General features: G+C 50.7%; 2 protein-coding genes across 2 annotated transcripts; both read right to left on the bottom strand.

Annotated features, from left to right (window-relative positions):
* Positions 1–2,691: 2,691 nt before the first annotated feature.
* On the bottom strand, positions 2,692–7,121 carry LOC123022780 (tubulin alpha-3 chain-like). Its single transcript, XM_044428784.1, has 3 exons — positions 6,926–7,121; positions 4,949–5,097; positions 2,692–3,672 (listed from the first exon to the last, which is right to left on the bottom strand). Exons 1-3 carry the CDS (start codon positions 7,104–7,106, stop codon positions 2,692–2,694), a joined length of 1,311 nt encoding a protein of 436 aa, XP_044284719.1. The 5' UTR covers positions 7,107–7,121.
* A 10,577-nt stretch (positions 7,122–17,698) lies between these two features.
* On the bottom strand, positions 17,699–18,172 carry UCN3 (urocortin 3). Its single transcript, XM_044450598.1, has one exon. It carries the CDS (start codon positions 18,170–18,172, stop codon positions 17,699–17,701), a length of 474 nt encoding a protein of 157 aa, XP_044306533.1.
* Positions 18,173–19,131: the final 959 nt, after the last annotated feature.

Raw genomic sequence — 19,131 nt, 5'->3', positions numbered from 1 at the left:
GCGGGGCAGGACCAGGACTGCATTGCTGCCGCGATGAACTTCCTGGAACCCCACGGCATTTCCACTCGGCCCCACAAAATGCCAGGATCCTGGGAACTGCCGCACCAGATTCCAGGTCTGCCGTCAACTCATTCTCCCAAGCAAGAGGGGCAGGGCAGAGAAATCTGCAATACTGTTATGCGCAAGTTCTCTATGGGGAGCAGAAATCCCGCAACCGTTTCTCAGAGACTCCCTGCAAGGTTGGTGTTTTTGTTTTGGTGTGTTGTCGCTCCCAAAATCTAGGAACAGCAGCTCCAAATTGCTATGTTGCGTTTGCCATAACATCCCAGGGCAAGATTCCTTCCAGGGTTGTGTGGGATAGAGAAGTATGAGCACCCACCACAAACACCCACTGGGAATATTAGGTTAGAGTTCTGTACTGGAAAGAAAAAGCAAACACTTTGAAAGAAAAGGCGGAGCAGCTGCAGAAAAATGTCCAAGGAAAGGATCGTTTTGACCCTGGCGGGTGTGTTTCCAAGCCCTGTGGAAACCTGTGCGTGGCAAGCCGGGCTCAGCACAGGTGGGTGCCTTTGATGCTGCTTTTGAGGTCAAAGTAGCTGCGGCATTTGGGCTGGCTGGGCGCAGGTGCACCTTTGGACTGCTTCCTTCCCAGCCCCACTGATAAGATAAGGAAGAAAGGCATTTTCCTGCTGGTCGTGAGGTGAGGGGAAAGCTAAGGTGGAAAACAGGAAAACTACCATGGCTTCCCTTCTGTTAAATTGGGGATCTGGGAACTACCTAACTGCCAGCCAGGCTTAATCCTGGGATGCTGTAATTATTATGCATTCAGTTTAAGAGTCTCCCAGGGCTACACCGCGCAGACAAACCTGGCCTCTTCCACATGGTTAGTTTAGGACAGGATAGGCTTCTATGACCATTTTGGATTGGTGGGCACACTTGAAATTTTGAAGGCATATGGTGGGTATCCTCACAAAATGGCTGCCATGAGGGGGCATTGCGCTTTCTCAAAATGGCGGCTGTGGGTTGGTGGGGGAGTTGGACAACTGCTGTTTCCCAGGAGGAAACTGGCCAAGAAAGGTGTGGCAAAGCTTGGGGGATACCTAGTATAGGCGCACATCCACTTCCCAGATGGCTACCCCAAGAGGCTTGAAGACAAACAGCTTGGGGTACATTCTTGGAAATAATGAGCCGCCCCGAGGCTTCGGCGAATGGGCGGCATAGAAATATTTTAATAAATAATAATAAATAAATAAATAAATAAAATTGGATGGAGGGATAGGTTTCCTTCTGCACAAGGCCCATTGCTGTTATTCTTTTGCAAAATGGAAGATTTTTAGGAATCAGCAGGGGTCCCAAAGTATCAATGCAGATAATGATCAATTACCTATGCAGATAAATGCAAGGTCTTGCACTTGGGGCATAGGGATGGGTGTCATAAGTACAGGTTAGGGGACAAGTGGCTGGAGAGCAGCACTTGTGAAAGGGACCTCGGGGTGCTGGTTGACTGCAGGCTGAACATGAGTCAGCCGTGTGATGCGGTGGTCAAGAGGGTGAACGCCACCCTTGGTTGCATAGCCGGAAGCGTGGCTTCCAGATCGAGAGAGGTATTACTACCACTCTACACAACTCTGGTGCGCCTGCAACTGGAGTATTGTGCGCAGTTCTGGGCTTCACATTCCAGGAAGGATATAGCCAGGTTGGAGTCAGTGCAGCGCAGGGCCCCAAGGTTGGTGGCTGGTTTGCAGGGGATGCCGTGTGAGGCGAGACTGAGGGAATTGGGACTCTTCAGCCTGGAGAAGAGGAGACTCAGAGGGGATCTGTGGGCGACATACAGGTGTGTGAGGGGATGCCACACAGAGGCGGGTAGAGACCTGTTCTCCCCTGCAGAGGAAGGCAGGATGCACTCCAACAGAGCAAAGCTCAGGGAACCCAGGTTCCATTTGGATGCCAAGAAGCACTTCCTGACAGTTAGGACCCTGAGGGTGTGGAATGGGCTTCCATGGGAGGTGGTTGAGGCCCCATCAGTGAAGGCGGTCAAGGATAGGTTGGACATGCACATGGTAGGCGTGTCATAAGTGGAACCGGCTGGAGCCAGGGATCAGACTAGATGACCCAGGAGGCCCCTTCTGACTCACTACCAACAGCTGTCATGGCATATTGCTGCTGTTGGGTACTGGGTTGAGGACCCCCGGGGAAGGCAATAGTCATACAGTAAATGAGATGATACAGGAAATCTGTCTTCAAGATACTATGGGGTGTTCCCTGCACATGCCCAGACATTGGGAATGGAAACCATTCAGAGCTTGGCTAAGAAAAGGACAGGTGCTCTGGAGGTATGAAGGGACACAGTACCTGGTCCCCAGTTAGGGAATTTCAATAATGGTGGAACTATTTGAGCCACTCTGATGTCATTCCAGCTACTTCTAGTAAGTACTCCTCCCAGCTGAAAAGACAAAGAAAACCTAACAGTAGAAGGACCATCCAGGTGTTCTTTCCTGCACATTTTATTTTGTGATGCTTTGAGATGGGTGGAGTTTTTGTAGGCTTTGAAGCAAAACAGGCAATTTCACTCCAGACAAGAATGCCAAATAGAGTGTGTTTTATCTGCTTGGAGAATCCAGAAGCATCTTCCCAAGCAGAAACAAAGAGTTGTTGAGAATTCATGGTGTGAAACAGGTGCGTCATGATGACTCAGTACTCTTGGATGTCAAATACGTCAGATCCATCGTCAGACTCCCGCCCAACCTCCTCGTAATCCTTCTCCAGGGCGGCCAGGTCCTCCCGGGCTTCGGAGAACTCCCCCTCCTCCATGCCCTCCCCGACGTACCAGTGCACGAAGGCCCGCTTGGCGTACATCAGGTCGAACTTGTGGTCCAGCCGGGCCCAGGCCTCCGCGATGGCCGTGGTGTTGCTCAGCATGCAGACGGCCCGCTGGACCTTCGCCAGGTCTCCCCCGGGCACCACGGTGGGGGGCTGGTAGTTGATGCCCACCTTGAAGCCGGTCGGGCACCAGTCCACAAACTGGATGGACCTCCGGGACTTAATGGCGGCAATGGCAGCATTGACGTCCTTGGGCACGACGTCCCCCCGGTAGAGCAGGCAGCAAGCCATGTACTTGCCTCGGCGAGGGTCACACTTCACCATCTGGTTGGAGAACTCAAAGCAGGAATTGGTGATCTCAGGCACAGAGAGCTGCTCGTGGTTGGCCTTCTCGGCGGAGATGATGGGGGCATAAGCGGTCAGGGGGAAGTGGATGCGGGGGTAAGGCACCAGGTTGGTCTGGAATTCAGTCAGGTCCACATTCAAGGCCCCATCAAACCTTAAGGAAGCTGTGATGGAGGACACGATCTGCCCAACCAGCCGGTTGAGGTTGGTGTAGGTCGGGCGCTCGATGTCGAGCTTCCGGTTGCAGATGTCGTAGATGGCTTCGTTGTCCACCATGAAGGAGCAGTCGGAGTGCTCCAGGGTGGTGTGGGTGGTCAGGATGGAGTTGTAGGGCTCCACCACTGCAGTGGAAATCCGTGGGGCAGGGTACACCGAGAACTCCAGTTTGGACTTCTTACCAAAGTCAACCGAGAGCCGTTCCATCAGGAGGGATGTGAAGCCAGACCCTGTGCCTCCTCCAAAGCTGTGGAAGATCAAAAACCCTTGGAGGCCACTGCATTGGTCAGCCTGAAAGAGAAGATGGGATCAGCTGTAATTTCAGAATTGCTTCCATGATAGGAACTTGGTGTGCGAAACCTCCGTGTGGCACAATTCACAGGGAGAAGCAACGGCAAAACCCCAATCAAAAAAGTACAATTTGCTGCAGATTTGGACAACGTGTGGAGGTAACACTGGGGACTTCCTTGGTAGGACCGGGAGTTAAGCCTCGGAGAGTCTCAGCAGACGGAAGAGCAACCTCCTACAAGTGTCAACCTGGGGCTTCCGTGCATTATCCCCACCTCTTTGCCCTAAAACTCATCCTCTCGAGGATCAAGAGCCAGTGCAATACTGTGGCTTCACTAGGAGGGGAGAGAGCCGGGTTTAAATCCTTCTTGGCCAGGAAGCTCACGAGGTGAACCTGGGAAGGTGAGCGGACAAGTGGAGAACGTCAAGATAACCAACACGTCAAGCAGGGCCAGCATCACAGATCGGGGAGCGACTCCCCACCATCCCCCGTGACACAGAAAATGTGTTTTAGGGCTCAGCTCAGTGCTCGGGTGGGAATGAACATGGGAAAGGGTGCACCCTTACAGAGACGATGCATGCAGAAGTCCTCCTGCCAATATTTCATCTCCAAAATTTATTCTTTTCAGCACCTGGCCAAAAATAACAACCTTGATATTTTCCCGATGTTTTAAGATCTGAATGTTTTAATTGGGGTTTTGTTGCCAGTTGGAACGTTTCGGATGTTGTATTTTATTTTACATTGTTGTGTTGTTAAATGGTTCCAAGACTTTGGTAAGGGACAGTCTAGAAAAGTTTCAAATAAATACATATATACAATAAAATAAAAAAATAAAATAAAATAAAATTCTGGCTCTATTCAAGAGATACTGTTTTAGCAAGTGGCCTAGAATCGGGAGAACAGATGGGACAGATTTTCCCTGGCCAGTCGTCATCTGCAAATTTAACCCAGGATGGTTTAGTGAGAACACAAGGACCAGTTCTGGGTTCAATCTCCGGAAGAGAGCCAGAATGCTCGGGGGTTCCGTACCAGGCCTGGTCTATTTCCATATTAGTGTTTTCAGTTTGTGAAATTCAAGACGAAGTGTGTTCAGCTTGACCTTCTCCAATAAGTCCCATAGACACGAAGAGCTCCCATCATCCTCCCTTTCGGCTGAAGGATAATGCGAGTCGCAGTCCGACACACCGGGAGGAAGCCAGGCTGGGGAAGAGCAGCGTAGCTCGAGTTATAGGGAGCAGGCAGGGCTGGTTCACGGATGGAGCCAAGGCATCGTCATACCATTTTGCGGATCCGATCCAAGACGGTGTCGATGATCTCCTTCCCGACGGTGTAATGGCCACGGGCGTAGTTGTTGGCAGCGTCTTCTTTGCCGTTGATCAACTGCTCGGGGTGGAAGAGTGTGTGGTATCTCCCCGTACGGATTTCATCTGCAAGGGGGGGACAGACACAAGGAACTGGCCCCTACGTTCTCACGTTCACCCATGGACCCAGGTTACACAACCTGGAGAAGACCATGGCAACGTCTCTTGCATGCAGCCCCGTTTGAGCTGCATGAACTAAACCGGGTTCTCTGCAGGAAAGGACGGGATGTGAGGGCCAACCAATGCTCAGGCCACCCCCTCTGCTCAGTGTCTCAGAAGGCCAAGTGCTGGAAGACCAGCCGTGTTAAAATGGTTTCGAGGCGGGAATGGAGAAGAGGGGATCCTGGGCCAAAGCTGTGCCCAAAGCCCGTGTCAAGCAGCTGTCCTGGCCAGACCCGGCCTGCACCTGCGGCACGCGAGCGCTTTCCACTGGTACCAGCGCATCCCGACTGTTTCCCTTCATGCCTTGCATGCCGGTCATGCGCGGGGTGGAGAGTCATGGCTGCACAGAACTATTATTACTATTATTATTACTATAACATTTCTATGCCGCCCCTTGCCAAAGCCTCGGGGCGGCTTACAACACAATAAAATACATTGAAATACAATAGAACATGATAAATTACCATTAAATACAAAAATACAAAAAATACAAATACAAAAACCTAACCCGCACGGTCTTGCAGGCCTGCCTAGTCTGTTTGCTGCATGTGTGCCGGAGCTGCTTGGATGCCCACAGCACCCGCCTGCCACCCGGTGTTTCGGTGTACAGTAGCCCTTCCTTACACCTGGGGCTTGAAGGCTGTGAGTTGTGGCCTGCTGTTGCTGGAGGGCAGCTGGCCGGAGAAGGCGGCCCCACAGCGACACACGATACAAGGAACTGTATCAGTGAGACGCTTCAGTGAGACGCCCGACCGCATCTTGGCTTCTCTAAGAACGGGTCTTTTCAGACAGGGGGGTTCTAGCACTGACCACCCAAGGACTGTGCGGCATTTCGGGTTCTCTTTTCTTCAGAGCTTTTATACAGCCAGAAAAAGGGGGGAAATGTGTTGAAGGAGAGGGGAGAATTACACATGATATAGGCAGCTGTTTGGACCCTCAGCAAATTCCACGCATAATGCAGGCAAGGTGACCGTCCAATGAAACCTCATCTGGACACCCCCTGCCCCCAGTATTGTGAGTCTTGATTTTAGGAAGGTGAGGACCCACAAGCATCTCAGGACAACTTTCCAAGCCCTCTTGCTAGACAGGAATCTAGCAGGGACTCCTTCCTGTCTCGGGACCTGTTAAATGTTGCCCATTCACCCCCTGGGGGTCCTGTTTCCTGGCTGGCTGCCCCCAATGCGCACCCCTTCTCTCCCTCCTGTTGCAGTTTACATACGTGTAGAACTGCAACTGATTCCTGACAGTCTGGGGAAGAGGTTTAGCACCAGGTTTGCATGCTCAATTTGTTCCGTCTGCACACAGTTGCAATATTTCGGGGGCTGAGCCAGACGGAAGAACTGCAGGAAATGTACACAAGGACGTACGAACTCAGGGCGATACCCAGTAAGGTGCAAACCCGTTTCCCAGGAAATGAGTAGTTTGGTTTGAGATGCAGCTGCTCAGACGTGCAGCCAAGCAGGGCAGGTGTGAAATTGGGCGGGGGGGTAGCCAAACCGTGGGTGGAGCCCGCTCGTATTTCACTGTGTGCAGTCCAAGCATGCATCAGAGGGGACCGACCTCACTCGAGCGCCTGCCCCGTGCTGTCCAGAGGAAACCCAACTTTTCACGGTCTGGGATCAGGCAGAGCCACCCCCGGGGAGGAATGAGGACCATTCACACGGTTCTGTAGATGCCCCCAAAGAATCGGACACCGGCTTCGCCGATTCCACGAGAGTTCATTTCCTCCTACCTATGACAGTGGGCTCGAGGTCGATGAAGGCTGCTCTCGGGACGTGCCTCCCGGCTCCCGTCTCACAGAAGAAGGTCTCAAAAGAAGAATCCACCCGACACGGCACCTCGGGGGCCACCGTGGTGCCATCGGGCAAAATGCTGTGCTCTTGGCAGTACAGTTCCCAGCAGGCATTGCCCATTTGAACACCGGCCTGCCCTATATGGATGGAGAGGCACTCCCTCTGGAACAAAGACTCAGCGTTAGGACCATCCGGCGGAAGGACGATGCCGGAGACTGCCAAGTAGCCACCAAGCCACACTCAAGGGTCTCTCGTGAACACGCAGAGCCCGACCAACCTTGGGACCAGGCTAGCTAATGGCCCACCCTCCCCAGGCAACCTTGGAGGTCCCTGGGGGCCACCCCACAATGCACAGCATGTGATATTCAGAAAGCAGGACTTCTTTGAGGTGGCACCCACCCTCCGGAATTCCCTCCCCCAGTCGTTTTAGTGTTACTGAACATGTGAAGGAAGAAAAATGATTATAGTTCGGCTTCAACAGAAGAATCCAAAGGAGTTTTGCTGCGGCAGATGGGGGGGGGGTGATCCACCTGGTCCAGCCAACCAGTTGCCCCAGGAAAGCCACAACCAGGACAGGTGTGCAAGAACACACTTCCACCCATGTTCCCCAGCAACTGGTGCCGAGATGCAGTCTGCTTCTGATGCTGGAAGGAGTGTGGAGCCATGAGGACTAGCGGCCACTCTGCAAAGAGATCAGTTCCCGCTTAAAGCCACCCAAAGCACAGCCATCCCTACCTCTTGCGGAGGTGAATTCCACAGTTTAATTCTGTGCTGTATAAGGAAGTCCTTCCTATTCATCTGCCCGAAATCCCCCACCCTGCCAGCTTCACGGGAAGCCTGATTATGATACGGGAAGAACGCTGCCTCCCCATCCGCTTTCTCCACACCACGCATCGTTTGGAGACCCCTCTTGCCATTTCTCTGCTTACGTGCCCTTTTTCAAAGCTAAACAATCCCCAGTGTTACATGCTTTCCTAAAAGGGAAGTCACTGCTGTCCCAGGATGGGCTTTGTTGCTCTTTTCTGCACTAGCCACATCTATAAAACAGGATTTTTTCGGGCATGGAGATCAGGTCTGCACCACAAATCAAAGTGCGGCTGCCCCAAAGATTTATATAAGAGCAGTGGGAGGAGGGCCATTTTTTCTTCGCAATTCCTTCCCTAATTGCACCCAACATGGAACTTGCTTTTACAGCAGCTGCTGCCAATGGAATTGCCCTCTTTACTGGACTGTCCACCCCAAGACCCAACAGTCCCAGCCAGCCCAGGTTCCACCAGCACCTAAGCGAAGATGGGCTTTGGTGGGGGTCCAGTTTTTGTTTTCTGCCATGTTGTGCATCCCTTTCTATTTGGATGCTATAAGGGGAAGGTTAAAAATAGGTATTTGCTGGAGCCTATTTTTCAAATATAGGCAAAAATATAGGAAAAAGGCAAAAAGTAGGGCTACGGGATGAGGGACGAGAGGGAAGGCTCAGGTCCAACTTGGACGCCCCGCTCAGCTCTCGGGTGCAGAAGTATTTGCTCTGAAAAAAAGATGAGGCTCCGTCTGCGAATGGCAGTCATTTCTGCCATAGCCTCTGCAAAGAACTCCTTGGAAGGGAAGGAACTACATGCAAGCGTGTGGACTTATGCAAAACTGAAGCCAAAGCAAGCTGCAAACGGGGTAACCATTGAGAAGTCCCACAATAAGACACAGGAGGATCTTGTACTCCCAGACAAGAGGAAACAGGAGGAACGTTTAGCCAGAAAGCAGCTAGAAGCATCTAGTATTTCCTTTCCTTATCACTTTGTACGTACAAGTTCTGAGTGTGTTTGCTGTCGCTATTCAAAGTCAAAAGCCTTTTTCTAAAACTACTTTCCCAGTAAACTTTAGTAATGTCTTTTTCCTTTCCATTTTGCAGTCCCTTTTCTTGTTGGGTTATCTACCCCATACCTAAAAGCCAAATCATAGCCTCTTAGCTTAGCCTACCTCGCAGGGTCATTGTTGTGAGGATAAAATGGAGAAAAGGAGAACCTTTGTATTCCTTGCAAGAGGAAGAAAAGTGGGGCATACATAAAGAAATAATGATTTGGAACTAATGAGCACTTTAAGGGAAACTGGACTTTAGAAGTCCTCACAACTACAAGCTGGGGAACTGAGGTTTGCTTTCTGGACCATCCAACGACCCTTCAAAGATCCTTCTAGCCTGAGCTATTTGGAGTCAAATGCTCTCTCAAAGACAACCAGAAGGCCAGCAGCTTGCCTAGACACAAATTCTTGCTGCTCAGAGAAAGAGAAACTGCCATAATTATTTTATTTATTTTAAACTTTTATACCCTGTCCACTTTGCTGTCTCAGGACGGCTTACACCACTTTTTCATAATACTCGAATGGAGACTAGGTTTACAGATCTAGCCGTGTTATCCAAGGCCTTACCTGAAAAGATTGTTGAGAAGATAAGCAAAGTCCTACACCTGTCTGAGTTAACTGGTGGAGGAAACAGAAGGAAACTGTCCAGAGAGCTTCAACTATAGGCAGTACAGAAAGGTAAGTAAATAAATAATAGCAAGAATAAACTTTCTTTTGCTACTTACTTTCCTAAGTAGCAAAATGGCTGCCAACTGCTGCTTAAAACAAGAATTGAATGGCAGACTGGAAGTCAGCTTCGTATTACGTAAAACACCCACACCCACAACTGCTTAAGGCATTCCAGATGTGCAATATGATATCTGACTGATCATACATACCATCATGAGAAAAATGGCAATGTTCTTAGAAGCAAAGCCAACGGAGAGATTCTACCATCAACTTCTTCCTGGATCCTTTATACCTAGCTTGGAAATGGGTGCAGCTGTAGAGAAGAGTCGCCTTTCCTGGGGCTGCCAACCCTCTGCATACTCACAACGCATCTCTGCTTGCTTACTCGGAAGTCAGCCTTCCGAGCAGTTCTGGGTGCATAGAACTGCAACCTTACTAAGAGGTAACAGTGGATCCGGTGCACGTTTACCTGGGAGTAGGATCCACTCAGCACTTAACCTCCAAGGAAAAGGGCAAAGTCAGGGCTGAGTCTTTGCTGCTGCTTTTATCATTATTATTTTGATATTTTGCAAAGTTCCTCACTTGCTTGAGAACGTGCCATTAGATCTCAACTTGCCTGACTCTCTTAAGACAGAGGTCTGTTATCTGCAGGCAGTGAAGTTTGGCTGAAGGTTTTATCTACCCTGGAAACTTTATCCGCATCCATTGGCAACTGCTGAGATGCCTGAGGACAAAGGTAGAACCGACTCAGCAACTGGAACTCATATATGGTGAAATGCGGTAACTTAAAAACCAGAGGCAGCTTGCCTAGCCCAAGCCTGGTCAGACTACAAGCCATTCTGCTGTATCCAGTCAACACAACTAGCCACCCCAGCTTTAGAAGCCACCACGACTTACTGTGTTAATGCGAACCCAATTTGGCTCATCACAGGAGTGTTTCCCTTGTTAAGACCACAATATACCCCTCCAGTTTTTTTAACTGGCATCTGTTCCAGACTCTGGAGAACAAGAATTCAGGAACCCTGCACCGCTTTGTGGTTATTAATCCTTAATGCTGGACTCCGTCCGAAACAGGATGGAGAGACTCACAAATGGACCAGTCATAAATAACCGTGTTGGAGCGGGATCGTGAACCGCAAGACTTCCACAGAAATCATGCACCACAACCAATCTGGGACTATCGTTCATGGTTTGGAAACGGGCACGGCTGTATATGGATGCCAAGACCTTTCTGTGGAAATGCTGCGGCTTACGACATCCTTCCATGGAAGGAGAACTTGACTGGAGTGTCTCACCTGGACATTGGCAGGGGTAACACGTGCCGATGCTCGGGACATGATCCGCCCAAACAAAGCGTTTCTGTTCTGACTTTTACACTGTCCCTGTTTCCTCGACTCCCCAAATGGATTTTGCAGGCTGCAGGGAGAAACTAACCTAAAGTCATAAGAAAACGAATGGTCAGTATTTGCCCAAGGAGGTGTGTTCTGGGGACTTTTAATATCAAGTGGGCTTGGGCACTTTGTCTGACCCACACTTGGAGGGTGACTATATTTTCTTCCCCCTCTCCCTTTAAGGGGGCACTGTCACTGAATCCGCTGCCTAACAGGCAGAAATTCTACAGGCAGTGCTGCTGCTTCCTTCACAGGTCCTCCTCCTCCTCTCTCAAAGGGGATGGAGGCGGGCCCAGGAGCCGACACTGGGGAAGGCAGGATCTTGACCTCAGTGAGAGTGCTGAGCAAAGGCAAACCGCCGCTTCCCGCCTACCTCCCCCTGCCAAAAATCCCATATTTAAACTCCATATAAAAACAAGGGGCCCTTCTCTTCCTCCCGCTCCAGGCAAAGCTTTTTCCGCGGAGGGAGTTTAGAGGGGAAGAAACCCGCACTGGAGCACCTTGCCTGCAAAATGCAAAAGGGTTTTGTGAAATGCATGCCGTGGATTGCTGTGTCGAGATTTCTTGGGCACCCCGAGCCCCAAATCACCGGCTTTGCATCGGTTTGCTCAGAGGAAATCCAGACAGACTGATGCCATGCTGCAAGCTTACTTGTGAGTCAGTGCACGGAGTGTTACTGGACTCCAAGATACATGCCTAGGACCCATCTGTTAACTGCTAGCAAAGTGGGAAACTTTCTGGGGGCCAGTCCCACAGAGCCGTTCAGCAAGGCCTGCTTCGAGGTAAGTGAGCCCAGATGCGACCTGTAAGAGACAGATGCGAAGATTTTGTGAAAGTCATTCGATCTGCGCTTTGCACATGGCCAGGCGTCTTTTGTTCTGTCATCTGATCCACGGATGAAAATGTCTTTTTAATCCGAGAAAGGTTCTTTGCTTGCAAACATGCCTTTGCGCCCACAAGTTTCAGCGCATGTGTGCATTTGCAAATGAACACCGTTGCACAAATTCTCTGCCCAGTTTTAAAAACGCCAGCCCACAGGTCCGTAATATTCCTGCAACTCAGAATAAGCCAGTTGACTGCAGAAGCTGTAGGTTAGCTCGATGAAAATCCAAAAGCATTGACCCCACTGTGGTGTTCCCCGACACTGGTTGTCTTCACACAGTCCTCAGGAAACAGAACCGTGACCCTTTAAGTTGGGGTGGGGGGCTTTCTCCTCTGCAGCTGCACCTGTTTCCAAGCTTGCTAGAAAGGATCCGGGAAGAAGCAGATGGAGCATTTCGGTCAGTCGTGCTTCTCCAAGGCTCTGCTCCCTTTCACTACAGCGTGTGCTTTTATGGCATGCGCATCCAGTGCGTTCACAGAAACGTTTGTATTGCCTTTGTAAACTTATAATGCCTTTAATGACTCTGTACTCTAAGAAGGTAAATCCCCTTTGAGACTGGTCGTATCTCATTTGCCTTGTCGGTTCAGCTCAGAAGCAGATATTCTTCTTTTACTTTCATCTGTGCACCGCTTCGTCCAAGCCATTTGGACTAGTATCCTCGGGGATTTCTGGCCTCGCTCTTGCAGCTTACAGATGAGCCAAGGAGGCGCTTGAAGCCAGTTCCCCACCGGGCATCGCAGGAGTTATTCCGGGGGGGGGGGGGAGGCCGTGGGGACAGCCAGTGGGGTGTGTGAGGCTCTTTCTTCCCTGCCCTCTTCAAGAAGTAAAATAAAATAAAACAATCCTTGATACACGTCAGGGCACCAGCTTCTCCTCTCCACTGCTGAAGCAGATCAGCTGCTTGGCAACGGCTTCTGCCCACACAGGCCTCTCTCTCCCCTCCACTCGGAGTCTCTTGACCCCTTATTTTCCTCCCCAGCCCCTTTCCTTGCCATCCCTCCCCTTTCTCTTCCTGATACCCCTTGGCTTTGTGATTCCCCCACCTTGCTGCTTCGATCGCTCCCAGCCTCTCGCCTTGCCGCGTCTCCCTGACCTCTCTCTTTGGGTCACTTTGGGACTCACCAGGCCCCACGGCAGGCGTTCTGTGACCAGCCACGGCAGCCATTTTGTGGTGGTGCCCAACACAGATTCCCGAATGTGGCGCCCTGTCCAAAAAGGTGGGAGACCCCAGCTTGTTCCTTCTCGGAGGAGCAAAATAACATGCAACGTACAGGATGTTTTATAGAGAGCTGTCGTAAGAATGGCCTCCGGTTGTGTTTCAGAGCTGGGTACCTTTCGGTTTGTCACACCGATCCGCAATATCGGCTCGGAATCAGTTTCTTGTCAGGGCAAACAGGTTTATTTACAATTGAATGCATGGATCCATGGGTGCCCAAAATAGGAACACCTCGTGTCAATTTCCTTAGGGTTATATAGAATACACAAAAGGGGAGTGAATACAATACACAGGAAGGTGATTGGATACTTTGATATGGATAGGAAAGTGATTGGATACACGTCACGGCACCATAAAGAAAAGTTACGTTTCACTCTAATTAGATGCCTTTGACAAGTCTTCTAAACTAAAGTTATCTTGAACAGGCCTGCCAGAAAAGGTTACATTTGTGAACTTTATAGGGTCAAGGAGGCACCTTGGCAAACCCATAAAATGCAAAGATAGCAACTGACCATTCCCCACTAACGGAGCGGGGTCATTTGGTCTTCACCACCAGACACGGAGGCAGCCTTTGTGATCTGTTTATGGCAAGGCAGTGAGGCGGGGTAATATCCCTTGTTTTTCTGTATACAGGCTCGAAACATTAAAAGGACATTCGAAGGGTGATGACGTGCTCTGAGGAAATGCTCAGATTTTCTATATTGTGTTGGGCAACATACGACTCTCGAGATACTTTTTGGACTGTGCGTCCATCTTTCGCCATCGTTCATACTGGCTGGGACTCCTGGCACCCTTCACTAAATCAGCATTTTTCATCTTTTCTGCAAGATCTGAGGCATGATACAGCTAGAAAACTTACTTCAAAGAAAGATTTGTCACTGCTCAAGAACATGATGCATTTAAAAGTGGGGTTTGAGGCTCAAAATTTTTCAGAATTTGGCTCTGTTGTCTCAGCAGTTTTCTCAATGGCCAACGACAAAGCTGTGGGCTCCTTAGATGTGAAGTCCTGAACATCCTGAAATGCCTTTCAAGAATCGTTCGCGTTTCATCCCCGATGATTTCCCCTTCTTTTCTCCGAGGGTTTGGGAAGCCACATGCTCAAGCAAGGCAATGCTACTTTTCCTGATTGCTGTGCACGGGTGTGAAATCTGGGCAGCGAGGAAAGCTGGGTGCATTCAAAACATGGCGCTGGAGGAGTTTTGCACAGAGCCTGGGCTGGCAGAAAGAAGAAGTGGGTTCTTGATCCAATCCAGCCAGAATTTTCCCTGGAAGCAAAAATGACGACACGGAGGCTGCCGTACTTTGGCCACATCACGAGAAGGCAAAACTCCAGGGAGAGGAGCAAGTCAAAGGCAGAAGGGAAGGAAGGCCGAATAAGAGATGGGTTGGCTCCATCCGGGAAGTCGCAGCCTTGAATTTAGAAGGGCTGAGCAGGGCTGCCCAGGGCAGGATGCCTGGAGGGCTTGCATCCCCAAATTGTGCCAATCCTTTGAATGCCTCACTGCCACCGCATGCTTTCCCTTCCCAGCTCCACGGGGAAAAGCAGCTGTTCCCATGACCTCCAGCCCCGCAGCCAGTGTGGTGTGGTGCTTAGAATGGGACGGGGACTCAGGGGATCCGGGTTCCAGCCCCTGCTCAGCCAGGAAGCTCCTTCAGTGACTTTGGGCCAGGCATTCATGCTCTGTCTAACCTACTCCACAGGGTTGTTGTGAAGATAAGGAGATGCCGAGGCATGTGGTGATGGCATATAAAAGTTTTAAATAAATAAATAATAAAATAATAATAAATAATAAAAGGGAACCTTGTAAGCCCCTGGGGTTCCTTGCCAGCAGAAGAGAGGTAGGGTATAAATGTAATATCCTAATAGTATTATTAATAATAATTAAAGTACGTACAATCTGATGCGTTGCTCTCTGGGAGTGAATGTTTGAAAAGCTTCAAGGTTATCTGGTTCTGCTTCTCTCCCTGGAAGAGACCAGTACTGAAGTCTGCCTGCCTGTCGTTTTTACAGGCATCATGAAGGCTTGTTTTTAACCCACCTGTTAAGAACCCCGTTCCATGCCTCCTTCGACAGAGAAGATCCTACAACTCCAGGAACATCCCCACCAGCGCTGCCAGATGCTTTCTCACATGCACGGGATCACGCCAAAAGTCTGTTTCTGGTTTGCTGGACTGCTTACCTGCTTGATGGAATGTGAGCCCGTCATCAGAAGTTTTCACAGGGCAAAGATGGCTGCCCTGCCCAAGATAAGATGGTTCCTCTTGGCGAGCCTGGGATTTTGCTAATGCTGGAGGCTCGAGCTTCCGTTAGACTTAAAGCAAGAGGGGGCAAGAGTCTCTGTTCTCCAAGCCAGCGCGAGGCTGCCCTTGAAAATGGATCGGAGGCTTCAGTTTGTTCAAACTAGGGCTGCGAGGAGGCTCATGGGGACAGGGAGACAAGAACGTGTACCCCAGTCCTCCACCATCCACATCAGCTGCCAGCTGGAGCTTGGGCCCGATTTAAGTGTTGACATTAGCATTTAAAGCCCCAAATGGTCTGGGACCAGAACATCTGAAGGAATGCCTCCTTCCATAAATGCCATCCATACCCAAAGATCATCATGGGATGTCCTTCTCCGACAGTCCGCCCTAAAAGATGGAAGGAGGGTGGGTACAAGGGGGAAGCGCCTTTTCAATTGAGGCACCCCATTCACGGAACCAGCACCCCAAAGAATTGCGCCTGGCTTTTTACTGTTTTTGGTGCCAGGCAAGCCCCTTTTTATTTCCCGAGATTTTAATAGCTAAGTTTTGTGCAGAGTGTTATGTTTTATATGGTATTTTATCTTGGATTGCTGGTTGCCCCCTGCCCGGGTTTGTTGTGGATGCTTGTTATGGATCATGCATGGGGTTCTCTTGGGTTTATTGTTGGGATTGTATTTGAAATATTGTGTTTGGTTCATATGTTAGTTTTTAGGTTGGGATTGTATGTGCTTTTGTTGTTTTAATTTATTGTAAACTGTTTGAGAGAGTCCTTCAGCTGATGAATAGTATAAAAATATTCTATAGACTAAATAAATAATATCGGGGTGGGGCAAGGAGACCTGCGTTTCCTCCCATCCCACAATGCACCAGGAAGCAGGGCAGATGTACTTCTCTCCCTGGCAACCTGGAGCACCACCTCCTCCTCACTCAGGGGGCACAAAGCTGAAAGACCTGGTCTGCAGCTCATGGGAACCCATCATGAGTTAATTAACCCTGGAGGCACTGAAGCACTGTGTCATCCACCATTAAGAATATGCAGTCCCCAGACGGGCCTTGCCGTGTGGTGTGAACCCAGCCGGGAGGGTTAAACAACCCTTGCAGAACCCACACTCTCTTCTAGGGCTGGGGGCGCTCTTTGAAATAGGGAAGCTGTGACCTTCCCAGTGGAGGAAGACTCCATTCACCCATTTAGTGGAGCGGACTGTAGTTGCTTAATGGTGGTTTTTTTTGTGAGGCGGAAGATTCTCCTGCTTTGTAGGCTGATGAACCCACTGTCTGGTACAACCTTGTCTGTCTGACTGGTAGATGTTCTCCAAGTTCTTGGAACTTCACCTCCCCAGCCCTCTTTCTGGCAGGTGGGTCAGCTTGTCCCAGGGACACCATGGTGGGGAACCCCAGATGGAGATCTGCCGCAGACTAAAAGGCCAGGAAGACCTCCAGGGATCTATCAAGACTGGAGTGGTCAACCTCGACCCTCCAGCATCTATGTTGGCCTCTAACTCCCGTCAGACCTAGCCAGCACAGCCCATGACTGAGGGAGCATGGGAGTTGTAGGCCAGCACATTTGGTTGGCTACCAATTGACAACCTCTGCTTTTGGTGAAGGACGGATGAATCTGCTGTTTCTGGTTTCTCTGTTTCCCACCCCCAACCCCCAATCTTCAGTTTATTCTGTTACGTTTCCACATCCATTTGGGTCTCTCCCACCCCCTCCAAAGGTACACAAACACTCACAGGCATTGCATGTGTGCGTTTTCCTAATACACACCTTTTAACACAATTTTGCATTTATATACACGTTTAATATTCATGTTGTTCCAAGCAGTTTCCCTTCCTATCGTGTTTTTTATGTCTACCCCCATTCCTATATGCATTTGCGTGCGCATCTTTTCCTAATATTTGCATGTTTGCATGCATTCTTTGGAGAGAGAAAGCCATCACAAACTTCCGAGTTGCGCAAGTACACGGATAGCTGTGTTTTGATTTGCATATTGATTCCCGGTCTACACCTTGCAAACCAGACACTCTTCCTTGTTTACTTTTGAAACAGAGGTTTCAAAGGTAAATTCGACAGACATAGCCCTGGCAGTCCAGTGGAGTGAGAACAGGAAAATAATGATCATAAAAAATTAGAAACTCAAGCGAAGTAGCTTTAATTGGGACCTGCGTCATGGAAACTGAACAACCTTCTCCCCCCCCCTCTCGTTTCTCGTAAGATTCCCAGACACGAGTTCCATTTAGCGCAGGTGCCACAGAGAGCGGACTGAGAAGAAAAAAAGAAAGAAAGAAAGAAGGACCGATGTTAAATAGCTTTAAGGGTCAGAAAATATACAGCGGTATATAATATAGTACAGCAGACAGTTCTGTCTCTGGCGGCTCGAGGAAAGGAAGGCCGGACCCGACGTCTCCTCCCTTCGTGGCCTGCCTCAGCTTCCCCCTCGCCCCCCCCGCCTCCCCCGCCCCCTTCACTTTCTCCGGCCAATTTGAGCCATCAGCTGGGCGTTGGCGGCCGCTTTGGCTCGCAGGTTCTTGGCTTTTGCAATGTCGAACAGGATGTTCATGATGGTGGTTGGGACATCGAGGGAGAGCGTGAACTTGGTGCGCCGGTCGCTTTTGGCTTGCTCTTGCTGGGCCTTTCCCTGCGCCTGGGCAAGGGACTTAAAGCGGGTGACCCCCGGGAACGTCCGTTTCCCCTTCTCTTCCTCCTCCTTCACCCTGGCTTCCTCTTCCTCACCCCCAGAGGTGCTTTCAGCCCCGGCGGGGAACCGGAAGCTCCGCTTCTCCAGCGGGGAATTCTCACTGGCGGGGCCCCCCCTGGCCCCCGAGAGGGCGGCGCTGAGGCAGCTGAGGAGGGAGTCGGCCTTGTGTAGCTGCAGCGGGAGCCCTGGTCTGGAGGCACACAGGACCAGGAGCAGCAGCAGGTATCTGGGATGCGCCATGGCCGTCTGGTCCCCTCGGTGCCTCTGGAGAAGGAGAGAAGCGGAGTCAGTTCGGCGAACCCGGAACAGCAGGGAAGACGGCGGTCCCCGCGAGGACGCAAACGCGAGGCGTCCGTGGAGACGCGCTGTCACGGAGCCATTACCAGCCCGTTCTATCGCACAGCCGCCAAAAACATGAAATACGACTCATCACCGCACCGAATAACACCGAAACACCTATTTTTGAAATCCCTGCCGCAGCCTAACAGGGCAGCAAATGTTCCCTTTAAGTGGATCCATTATCTTGTTATCTGTGCTAGTGGGAAGTCGGTACAGCCTTTGATTGCAGAAAACTGGAGGAGTAATGAGATGCACTTAGGTGTTTTCGGGCTGGGGGAGAGATTCCTTCGCCGGGCAGCCGAACCAGGGTTCTCGCGGCTATGTGCCTCCACCTGGTGGACGCCGCCTGGCACCGCGGAAGAGATCTGCCGGCCGCGAAGCCTGGCTCCCACATGCCGTGTCCTCAGCGCCACTGAGGTTTCTGCTGCGCTTTGCAGTGGGGCCTTTGCTCTAGATGGCTGCTTTCAGCTTTCTGCGCTCAGTGCCAACGAAGGAAGGAGGGAAGGACGGAAGGAAGTTGGGGGGCCAAAGGCGAGTGACAGAAGCCTTCGGCCCCCGAGACCAAGAGGGGAGGGAGGGAAGACAGGCAGGGTGGTTCTGCCGCCTGCTGCCACTGGTTTTGCCCGCAGGATTTGGCACCTGGGATGCCAAAAATCCTCTGACTGAGCCTGAAGAAAATATCCGCTTGCATCCATGGCACTGAGTGCCGGGGGTCTCTCTGCTTCTATTCTGCCTCGGGTAACCCTGACCCATGCCTGGCAGGCCGCCTAGCCGGGAGAAGCGCTTGTTCTCTGTGTTTCTTTGCGGCAGTCCCACCATTCTGGGCTTTGCGTTTCTTTTTGCCTCCCGTTTGTTTCAGA

This window comes from Varanus komodoensis, unplaced genomic scaffold (genome assembly GCF_004798865.1).
Source record: "Varanus komodoensis strain SLA01 unplaced genomic scaffold, ASM479886v1 scaffold1, whole genome shotgun sequence".
NCBI classification, from domain to species: Eukaryota; Metazoa; Chordata; class Lepidosauria; order Squamata; family Varanidae; genus Varanus; species Varanus komodoensis.
Note: the sequence above shows the minus strand (reverse complement) of the source record. Positions and strands in the feature narration are given on the sequence as shown.

Coding starts and splice junctions, on each gene's coding strand:
- LOC123022780 (XM_044428784.1), bottom strand. CDS start 7,106: ATGGGCAATGCCTGCTGGGAACTGTACTGCCAAGAGCACAGCATTTTG. Junction 5,098..6,925: donor CCTCGAGCCCACTGTCATAG/GTAGGAGGAAAT, acceptor CCCCCCTTGCAG/ATGAAATCCGTACGGGGAGA. Junction 3,673..4,948: donor TGGATCGGATCCGCAAAATG/GTATGACGATGC, acceptor CTTCTCTTTCAG/GCTGACCAATGCAGTGGCCT.
- UCN3 (XM_044450598.1), bottom strand. CDS start 18,172: ATGGCGCATCCCAGATACCTGCTGCTGCTCCTGGTCCTGTGTGCCTCC.